Source organism: Lacerta agilis, chromosome 12 (assembly GCF_009819535.1).
Source record: "Lacerta agilis isolate rLacAgi1 chromosome 12, rLacAgi1.pri, whole genome shotgun sequence".
NCBI classification, from domain to species: domain Eukaryota; kingdom Metazoa; phylum Chordata; class Lepidosauria; order Squamata; family Lacertidae; genus Lacerta; species Lacerta agilis.
This window is the reverse complement of record NC_046323.1, coordinates 55,458,083-55,469,164: the sequence shown is the minus strand read 5'-3', so window position 1 is coordinate 55,469,164 and position 11,082 is coordinate 55,458,083. Positions and strand designations below refer to the sequence as shown.

Sequence of the window (11,082 nt, the reverse complement as noted above, 5' to 3'; positions counted from 1 at the left end):
CAAGCCCCAATACCCCTCTGGCTCCATCCATCCATGTCCCCATCTTCACTCCCCTGGAACTCACCAGATCTCTCAGAGGTCCCTGAGAGGGAAAGCTCAGAAGTTGTGGGGAGGGATGCAGGAGACAACCTGACCAGGTCAACTGTCCATCTTCCCCCTTCTATCCTCGCTAGCTTGGCAGGATCCACCTCTTTCATCCTTCCTGGGGTGTCAAGGAGCCAAAACAAGGTGCAGGGTCCTGGGAGAGAGGAAGAAGCAAAGGGATCCTCAGAGTCCCTGCAGGGATTCTCCTGCCCTAGATATTCTCCTGCCCCTGGAGAAACACAAATGGGGCAGAAGCCCAATTTCTAAACATCTCCAGTGGTTCCAATTTCACCTGCTTGTTCCTCACCCCACTTCGTAAGGCTGGCAAGGTCTGCACAATAGTGACCAGAGAGTAGATCCCATTGAACTCCGTGGGATTATGGACAGAACTTGGTGCAAAAACCAGTCACCATTCTGTCCCCAAGCCTGAAAACTGCAATCCCAGAGCATGGGCAGAAAATAGACGAGTAGCTATTACATGTAGGTGCCTTCATGCTAGGTGCTTTGTAGTAGTAGTAAAATTTATTACGGCCATTGGCCCATATCAAGAACAAATCAGACAAGCAAACCAAACATAGAATTTAAAACAACTCGACATAAGACAATTAAAAAAAAAAAAAACACGAGGCAGCAGCTGCTGCAATTTAAACAATATCAAATCTAAGCAACCCATCAAGAACAACATTTTACCTCAATTTAGTTAATACATATACAGCACAGGGATTCAGCTAAAACTTAATTTAAGAGTTGATTAGTAACTTAATTTCCTCTTAATGATACTTAGTATTAGTTAAAGTATCGAAACTGTGCAGTTACCCATTTCTCTTTTTCTGGGATAGGACATTTATCAAAAATCTAGCGACTGTAAGAAATCTTCTCGGTTCCTCATCATTCAATAAGTGAATTAATTTAGCCTCCTGGGTTCCGTCAGTCTGTTGCCCATGACATTAGAAGGAAAGGCATTGAATCTGGCCTTGATAAAGGCATACCTATGCGCCGCAACAGAAATAGAAGATAAGTAAGATGGTAATTTCGTTATTGGTGCTAACCCCAGGTTTGTTGGTGAACAAGTGCCACCTCCTGTCAGAATGTTATGCTGGAGATCAACCTCCTTTAGCCTTATATTAACAGCTCTCTTGGCAGGGCCTAAATCCATTCCCAGTAGTTCAGATGGAGATAATCCAAGGGACACCAGTTTAGAATGTATAATTTTCGCCCAAGGGCTGGGAAAGTTATCTCTCCAGAGACACTGCAGTAGATAAAGGTTAGGGAGTCTATGCCATAATGACAACCAATAACTAAACATGCATTTCCATAGGGTGCTTTCGAGTGATGTTATATTCAATTCCAGACGTATCACCGAATTGCTTACGCATCTGGGTAGTTTTAATAACCGTCTCAGGAACTGGTTTTGGATTGTCTCCAAAGGGTTAAGGTTTACAAAAGGCCCCCCATAATGGGATCGCATAAGCCAATGTGGCGATCACCTTAGCGTTAAAGACTTTTAGTGCAGATGGGATATGAAAGGCTCCATCTGAAAAGAAGAAACGCAAAAGCGCAAATGAAAATGCTTTAGCTCTATTTACTGTATAGGTGAGATGTGCCTTCCAGACCATGTTATATTGCAAATAAACTCCCAAATACTGGAATTTTAAAACTTGCTCAATGGGTATTCCATTTATTTTCCAGTTATAAGATCTCCGGCTTTTGGAGAAAATTAAAACTTTAGATTTGGCATGATTTATCGTAAGAAGATTGGATTTGCAATATGAATCAAAAATATTTAATGCTCTCCTTAGGCCAACTTTAGAAAAGGATAGGACCACCGCATCGTCCGCATAAAGTAAAAGGGGACAATGATATTGGGCTAAACGTGGGGCATGAATAGTTTCCTGTGATTCTATCAATGGCGTCCTCATGTCACTAATAAAAAGATTAAAAAGAGATGGGGCAAGTATACATCCTTGGCGCACTCCTTTATTGATAGGAACCGAATTTGAAAGGTCGCCAGCAGGAGTAAGTCTCACCCTGGCAGCCGATCCGCTATGTAATTGAGTTATCAGCCATAAAAGCCTTCTGTGTGTTCCCCATCGGGCTAATTTTTCCCACAATAGTTCTCTGGGGATGCTATCCAAAGCGGCCTTTAAATCAATAAAGGCCGCACAAAGTTGTCCTCTTTTTGGGGAAGAGTATTTTTGAGCTAAGTGATGTAAAATTAGCACGTAGTCAGTGGTGGATTGATTGGGTCTAAATCATGCCTGTTCAAAGCCAATCAATTTATTATCTTCCACCCATTTTGTAAGCTTTTTTTGCAAGTAGCGTGCGTAAATTTTCCCAATTATGGACACTAAACTGATGTTCCTTTAATTCTCTGGGTTTTCTGGTGCACCCTTTTTAAAGATCGGAATAATAATTGTCTCCTTCCATATTTTTGTAATCTTACCACTGTTGTTCACGGCATCGAACGTGATAGCTAGAACTTTTGCCCACCATTCTGCATGGACTTTTATAGACTCCACTGGGATCAAGTCGGGGCCAGGAGCTCTACCGGTTTTGAATTCAGAGATGTTATCTAAAATTTCATCTGGGTCAATGGCTGGCCAGAAGGGGAGGTGATCATAAAGATCATCCTTTAAATCAATGTTAGTAATTGGTAAAGTAAAGTAACTCCTCGGATAGTCTTCCCATATTGGAGCAGAGATAACTGTTAATGGGCATCTTCTAGATTTACTATTAACTAGAGCCCAGAATTGGTGGGAATTCCAAGACTTAGAGACAGCCACTAGTTCCTGCCATCGCTTTGATTGCCACTCCTGTTTAGCCCTTTTTTGCGTTTGTTTAAACACTATTTTTGCCTGGTAATATTCCTTAGGAAGCACTTCCGCTCCAGTGGCTTTGTACTCGTTATAAATGGCACCAAGAAGTTGTCTGGCTTGTTTACATTGTATACAAAACCACGGGGCACCTATCTTGTAATGAACCCGGTTAATCCGATGAGCGGGGACAGTAAAAAAGGTGCTTTGTATGGAGAGCCTTGTTGACGCTCGTTGAGCTCTCTCATTGCAACCCAGGCAGATGTTGTGGCCCTATTTGCTTCTGTCAGGGGTTCTATGGGGATCAAATCTGTATGTGGAAGCAGAGGAGCTGGTGATGCCACATTGTTGAAATATCATGGGACGAATACACCACTCCTCCTTAGATATTGTCTGTGTTTATACACCATCTTTGCAAGGCTCCAGTCTCAAAATGTGGGCCCCACCCTGGCATGGAAGCCATCAAAGTATAGATCTTCCACATGTCCTAAATCTGTGGTGTCTTAAGAACACCAGGCATGCATACCCTTTAAAAAAACTCCAGAAGTGAGCTTTGTGCTCCTCTTGTGACAAGATTCCCAAAGGCTTAGGGCAGATCGATAGGACTAGCCTCTTTTGAAATAACACAAATTTCCATTTCTTGTTTATCAAAACCCACAGACACTGTTGTTAGATTTTTTTCCAGGTTTTAAAAGTACCTGTCAGGATGGAAAGGATTTTATACGTCCCATGTCCTCTGTTATGAGTACAAGCCACCCAATGACTGATAATCCCTCCTCATTTGTCCCAGAAGGTTGGGAGAAGGAGTCTTTTATAGTTGCTTTAGCATTTCCTGAGGATAGATCTGACTTGCTTTCACATTAGTTCGTCTACTTGTTTAGCCTGAATAGGGGAGAGACATGTTTTGTTGCATTTGGGACACAGAAAGTGGTCCAGAAGGGCTTTTCTTCTCCCTGTGCTCCTCCCATGTGCAAATGTTCCTGTCTGGCTGCAGCCCCTCTTAACATAGGTGACTTATCCACAGATCTGAAGGGGGTTTATTGCATGCCCAGTTTTCCTTGACCCAAAGCCCCCTCCCCAAAAAGAAAGGCAGCATCTGGATGCAAGGGAAGAACAGAGCTGCAGACCTCCTGCGAACTCACCCCCTCCCTGGCTTGGCAGAGAGGACAAGGGAGGACCCTCTGCTCCTTGATTTGGGGGTCTTCCCCCGCCAAGCAGGATCTGAACAGGGACCCCCCCCCAACATTGATATTTGTTTTTTGCCTGCAAAATGTTTTGACTTTATTTCAAATTTTGTTACAAAGGAATGTGGATTCTGGGCCTCTGATAACAGGTAGGCCACTGGGGACAGATACTTAAATCTACAGGATGGGTTTTGTTTTGGCTTGTGTTGTTTTATTTATATTTATTGTTTATTTGTTTAATAAAATTTATTTTAAAAAACCTGCAAAGTTGTTTACCAAAAACACAAAAACAAAAAGGTGCTGCCTCACTAAAGTGTAGTAGTGCTTGAAACTACTGAAGGGGAGGTTTTATTTAATGGAATTTCATCATGCTCTGTATTATCTGAAAAGGAAAACATTTATTTAAAAAGAAGGACTGCACAGCAGCAATCTACTTGCCTGAGAGTCTCATCATAATCAGCGGGACTTATTCCTGAGCCAACGGTGCATAAGATGGGCTGCAATCATGTCATGTCAGGTAGTTATTTATCTCTTTGACCTCTGATGGGAGGGCGTTCCACAAGGTGGGTGCCACTACCGAGAAGGCCCTCTGCCTGGTTCCCTGTAGCTTTGGGTCTCACAGTGAGGGAACCGCCAGAAGGCCTTCGGCGTTGGATCTCAGTGTCCGGGCTGAACGATGGGGGTGGAGACGCTCCTTCAGGTATACAGGACTGAGACCGTTTAGACAAAAACCTTTCTCTATAACTGAACCTTTGGCCGGTTAATATATTATGGCCTTTTAAATAGGTTTGTGGTTTGTCTTTGTCTTATTATGCATTTAGAGTTCTAATTTTGCATTTTTATGTTGTGAATCGCCCTGTAAACTTTAGATGAAGGGCAGGATATAATTTTAATAATAATAAAATAATAATAATAAAATAATAATAATAATAATAATAGGTGCTTTATGACCTTTAGGCTAGGACGGAGCGAGCCGGAGAGGGAGTCCCTCCACCCCCCGGCGCCCCATCTTCCCTCCCCGGCTTGTTTTGGCCTCCTTGACCCTTCCGTGTTACGTTTCCCTTCTCCCCGCCTTTGCCTCCCCCTTTCCAGCCTACTCCCCTCCGCCCCTTTCGCCCAAACTCCTCCGGCGTCGCCTTCAATTTCTCCCCTTCGCTGCTGCGTCTCCTTTGCCCTCTGCCATGATGCCATGACTCTCCTCTCCCTGACTTAGGGGTCTCCCCCCACCCCAATGCATGGTCTGAACAGGGACCCCCATGCAACCTCCCTGCACCCCCGGGACCCCCTTCTCCCCATTGCACCCTCAAGGGGAAGAGAGAGGAGACTCACCGAGGAAGCTTTCGCAAAGAAGAGAGAAGAAAGCAGCCTCCCCTCTGCTTGCCGGAAGGGATGTGGGAGGGAGGGAAGGAATTTGGCGACGGAGGACCTTCACTTCCTGTCCTTTCTAGGAATCCAGCTCTGCTTCTGTTAACCCTTGGCAAGCCGAGGGCACCAAATCCCCCCTCCCTGCAGTTTTTCCTGCTTGTGCGCCTGCGCTCAAGGGGCTGCCCCCCTTCCTTCCCTCCCGCCCTCTTTCTCCACATCTAAGCAGACCAACCGCAAGGGAGACAGGGGTGGCCATGGGGGGGGGTGTTACCTTGGCTCTCCCCCTCCCCGAGCCTAGTGCCTCCAGGCTGCTGGATCCCAAGGAAAGGCTGGGATGGAGAAGAGGCGAAAGTCTCCTTATTGGCAGGAGGTGCCTTGGGCTAAGAAATGGCTCCATCAAGACACCCCCTGGGGAAAAACACTAGAGCTCAGCGAGTGGGGGGGGGAGGGGGCTCAAGTGGGGCCGACATGGAAGCCCCCCCCCCCCCGTAAAATCACCACAGGCAGGAAATGTGAAGCCGAGGATGGGGGAGGAACGGAGGGGGGGCGCATGTTGCTCAGGGCAGCCCCTCCCTCTGGGACTCTTTCCAGTTCAAAGCAAGAGTGACACCTGCCATCCTTTTCCTCCCAGAAAATCAGTTTTAACTGCGCTCCTATAACTATCTCACCCCATTTCCCACCCCAGAGCAGGGCTTCACCAATCAGAAGCCTCTCCATTGGACAGCAGGCCAATCCCCTTTCAGATTCCCCTTGGCCTGTCTTCTCCTTCGCTCTGTTTCCTGAGGGAGTTTCCCTCTTGGCTGCTCCCCCTCCAGGCTTCTTCATTCTCTTCATGTTCCTCTCCCCCCCCCATTGTTTTGGGGCAGCTGGATCCCCCCCCCATGGCCAGGCAAGCCCAGGAGGAGCCCAGTGAGGCAACATCGCAAGGAGATGGCGTTTCCCGCCCTTTTCCAAAAAAGGCGGGAACGCCATGTTGTTTCTTCTGGAAGCCGCAGCCGGTCCCAGAGACGCTATGGCTCCCCCGTGGGCCTTTTGAGTCCCACATTCTCAGGGTTTCCCAAATGTGGGAATGCAGACATTCCCAAATTTAATAAGGATCCCGTTAAAAACATGGGCTCTGCTTGGGCATGTTGCCCCCCCCCACCTTCTGTAAATTGAACTTCACGATATGAAAAATTTCTTTTAAAATTGATTGCTGATTCGGTTTTTTGAATGTTTTAAAGTTGTTGCTACCAAAAAAATTATTGTTTCAGTCTCATTATGAATCATTCATATTTATTTATTTATTTAAATTCAGTCATGTGTATGTAGGAGAAATTCAAAAAGATAGGCCTTTATTGAAATACAAATGTGCCTGCAAAGAACCACATCCCAAAAAGTGTTGCCACAGAAGCTAGGGAGACAAAGATGCTCTTCTGAAAGTGGGGCAAAATGTCATGGCTAAAGTCTTGAGGGCAGAAACCGGAAAATACTAGTTCCTTCCGGAAGGTTCTTTTCTTTTCTGCTGAGGCAGCTGGATATATTGTGATTTCCCTTTTGTTCTCTCAAGGTCACACTGAGCCAGAAATATAAATCTGTCAGCTCTGTGGGCAGGTTTTTCTTACTGCTGAGTTTCCTGAATTTTTTTTCAGTAACAAAGCTGAAAAACCTTTAGTAAAAATTTGTTCTTTTGCCAAGGACCTTTGCCTCTGCATGATTTATTGAGAACCAGATGCATCCACTCCAAAAAAGCTTCTGCAGCTCTGCTCTCCATCCAGACATGGAGTGCCTTGGCATTGAAGACAAAGCGGGTCCCAGAAAAGAGACCAAGGGGAATGTGTGGGTCATAAGCTGGGAGTCGTTGGAGAGGAGTCGCTGGGAGAGGCAGAAGGTTGTGTTGAGCAGGCGTGGGAATGATCGGCAGAGAAAAAGGTACAGCCAGCAAAAGGGGATGCAATGCAATTGCTGAAACTGTTAACAATGCAAGCTATGATCTCTTATGAGGAAAACTCTGAGGAAAGGGAATGAAGATGCCATGTTCAAATATATAAAAGGATGTCATAGAGGAGGGAGAAAGGTTGTTTTCTGCTGCTCCAGAGTAGCGGACACGGGGCAATGGATTCAAACTACAAGAAAGAAGATAATTGTTGATACAAATGATTTTCAGACAGAGATGGGAGTTTCCTTTTCATCTATCTTTTATATTGATTGCTTTATTTTGAATTAAGGAGGACACATACAGGAAGAGGAGAGTTGAGGGGGGAGGGACCAGCAAGGAACACAGGGAAGGATCTCCCAGGGTGGGAGACGGGGAGAAGGGGGCACCCAGGGGAGAGCTGGAGGAGCCTGCCTTTCTATGGGTTGATGAATGACAGGATATAAATGATAAAAATGTGATAGAGGATATTTTTAGTTTTTCTCCCTCCCACTTTCTCTTTTCTAAACAATTGTGTTTTGTAAGGGTTATTTACCAGTAATAATTTTTGCTTTATTGTTTTTCTTTTTTTGGCTTTCCCTCTGTATCAATTCTTTGATGTGAATTGCGACCATCTTTCCGACTGAAGCTCTTTCCACATTCAAAGCAATGATATGGTTTCAGACCTGTATGAGTTCTTTGATGGGTAGTGAGAGAATCCGTTTGTTTGAACCTCACCCCACATTCCAAGCACTGATAGGGTTTCTTCCCGGTATGAATACCATAGTTTTCGCTCCATAGGGCGCACCGGATCATAGGGCACACCTCATTTTTAGAGGAGAAAACAATAAAAAAAATTTTTCTGGTTTTCCTCCTCTAATAGCCCTGTTTTTTTGAGGATCAGCTCAAATTTGTGGAGCTTTTTGCAAAGGGAAAAGCCCTGTTTTTTTTAGGATCAGCTCAAAGTGTTGCAGCTTTTTTTGCAAAGGGGGGAAAGCAAAGAGGGAAAGCCCCATTTTTATGGGGTTCAACTCACATTTCTGCAGCTTCTTAAGGAAAGCGAGCTGTTTTTACAGTTTCAAGACAGATAATCTAATCAGGCAGTCACATGTCGCTGGGGAAACAAACAACCTCCCTCTGCAGCACATTCAACAATGGAGGCCTGGGCAAAGGGATGGGGCTGAATGGGAGCCAGGGACTCTGATCTCTCTCCCAATCTCTTCTTGATCAGCTGCTGAGTGGGGTCCTTTCAACACCCTTTTCTCTCTCTCTCTCTCTTTTTTTTTTTTTTTTTTAAAAAGCATAATCTGCTTTTGGCACCTGGGCAATTCGGCTCCAGGGACCACCATTTGCTCCGTAAGACGCACAGATATTTCCCTTATGATAAGGAAAATTCCAGCCGCCACCTTCCCCACCGCACAGCCTCCTCGCGGGACTCCCGCGCTGCCAAATGCGGGACCTGGAAGCCTCTTTCTTCTCTTTGCCGCCCCCCCCCCCCCGACGATGAGCGGGTACCCCACACACACATATAAGTCGCACAAGCACCACATAAAACCCTCGCGATGAAGGGTTCCCCAAAACCCCAAATCTGCGTTCCGAAAAGCCCCTGGAAAAGCGCTCCTGTCAAACAGCGCTCCGTACACGCTCCATTTTCTCAATGAGCGGCAAACCCACCAATCAGGAGCATGCATTCAGCTCAGCCTGCAAAATGGAACGTTCAGCTCAGCTACTATGATTCAATCATCACCTTCACGCTTGACTGAGCGCTAAGTGGGTATTGACAGGCTCCCTGCTGCGAGAACAATGGAACTGAAACCAAAATGTATCCAGTTTGGGAAACTATTAATTATGAACTGCAACAATGTTGCAAGTGGACTTATTTAGACTGTGGGTGGGCAGTTTGACAGCTCAGACAGTAAAATAACATAAAAATCAATATCTCAGCAACGCATTATCCGATCTGCTTGGTTCGAGTGTCTATCTGCTCCTTATAAAATAACCTTTCTAACCCCTCGGTCCCCGCCATCCTCCGATCATCAGAAGTATATTATTTCGATACTGCATAATTTTTGGACTCTCAACTCAGTAGCTTCCATAATCCCTTAAGCAGCGAGTCACGTCCTCAAGAGGAAATGCACCCCTCCCGGTAATCCATTCAAGCACCCATCCATCAGTTACCATGGCAGCAGACATCCTCCTAGGAGCGTTCTATTGTCCTGCCACAGTGGAAACTTTCAATGTGTATTACACCCACCCTAGATCCATTCACCGGTTCCTGCCATCCTTCCTGATATGCAAAACTTGTTTTTCCTATATGTAAAATCCCACTAGAACCTCCTCTCCCTCCTCCCATTTCTGACGTTTCTGTGATGTATTTCGCTATGTATTCTGGGCTATCGCGGGAACTTTTAAAAGTCCAGGACACCCTTTGTTCGGGGTTCGGATCCTCCTGAACCTTGTTGCGCAATAAACTCCTTTGCTTTTGCTCCAATCTCCGGCTGGTCTCCATTGCCTCCGCAGCGAACCACGGGCTTCCTCCGTAGGACCGGGAGCTGAGCCTCCTCTACCCGGTACTTTCCGTAACACTTACTTTTTAGGAGGAAAAAAAGTGCGTCTTATGGAGCGAAAAATACAGTACTTAGATGGGAGGCAAGACTGGAATTGTGACGAAAGCTCTCCCCACACTCATGGCATTGAAAAGATTTCTCCCCTGTATGAATTCTTTGATGGCTTGTGAGCTTGACCCCCTCCCGGAAGCTTCATTTAGTCTCCATCTTCTATGCATTAATTGTTCCCCTTGAAATATAACTGATATTGAATAGTGGTCTCAGATTATTCTCAGTTGTATTTCCACTTTCCAACAAAAGAGCCAGTTCTTTTGTTGCCCACACCGTATCTCTTCTACTTGCTGAGTTTTTAGCGTTATAATAAAATGTATATTCCCTGTCTAATGGATGTTTCAGTCTCCATAAGTCCATTAATTCCGTGTTTCTTGTCGTGTGCTAAAAGGAATTAGGCAGTTTCCCCTCCATACTGTCCTGTTCTAACCTAATGAAACGGCCCCATTTAGAACTCCCATTAACATTATATTCCCTATAAAAGTTCAGATGTCCTCTAACTGGGAGCATATATTCCCACAATTACGGTATCCATCGCTGCCCTCTGATGAAGAAATGACCAGTCCATAATTTTAATGGTAGGGTTATTGTAGCTGTGAGAGACAGAATAACAAGAGGAGAAACCCCAGAAACCCAGAAGACAAAAGTCAGAGATTGATGTGCATTATAATGAGAGAAATAAGTATTTGATCCCCTATCAATCAGCCAGATGTCAGGCTACCTGGTATCTTCACTGTATGTAACAAGCTGAGATTAGAAGCGCCTGCTGTAAGGGAGAGGTCTTACCTATAATCCCAGCTTGATACAGTACTGTGGACTCACATAGCTACCTTCTTCATTGCAAAGCTTCTGGACTGGCGGCTGTTAGCGGCGGATTTTTCGTTTAAAAAGGAATTAAAGTAAAGGACAATCATGAGTAAAGCACTCGGATTTATTTGTTTGGAATTTGGGCTTGGAGAGCCTAGCCAGTCTCCAGACCTTAATCCCATCGAAAATCTGTGGAGGGAGCTGAAGGTTTGAGTAGCTACACATCACCCTCAAAATCTTACTGACTTGGAGAGGATCTGCAAAGAGGAGAGGGACAAAATACCTCCTGATATGTGTGCAAACCTGATGGCCACCTA

The 11,082-nt window shown here is 45.2% G+C and overlaps 1 protein-coding gene across 1 annotated transcript in view; it reads right to left on the bottom strand.

The window, feature by feature from the left end:
* LOC117056185 (zinc finger protein 208-like) overlaps positions 1 to 938 on the bottom strand; it is a 231,917-nt gene extending 230,979 nt beyond the window's left edge. Inside the window, exons 1-2 of the mRNA XM_033166368.1 lie at positions 901 to 938; positions 65 to 238 (exon numbers count right to left, since the gene is read on the bottom strand). Coding sequence (XP_033022259.1) covers positions 65 to 238; positions 901 to 928 — 202 coding nt within the window. The 5' untranslated portion in view covers positions 929 to 938. The remainder of the gene's footprint in view (positions 1 to 64; positions 239 to 900) is intronic.
* Between the last annotated feature and the right edge of the window lie 10,144 nt (positions 939 to 11,082).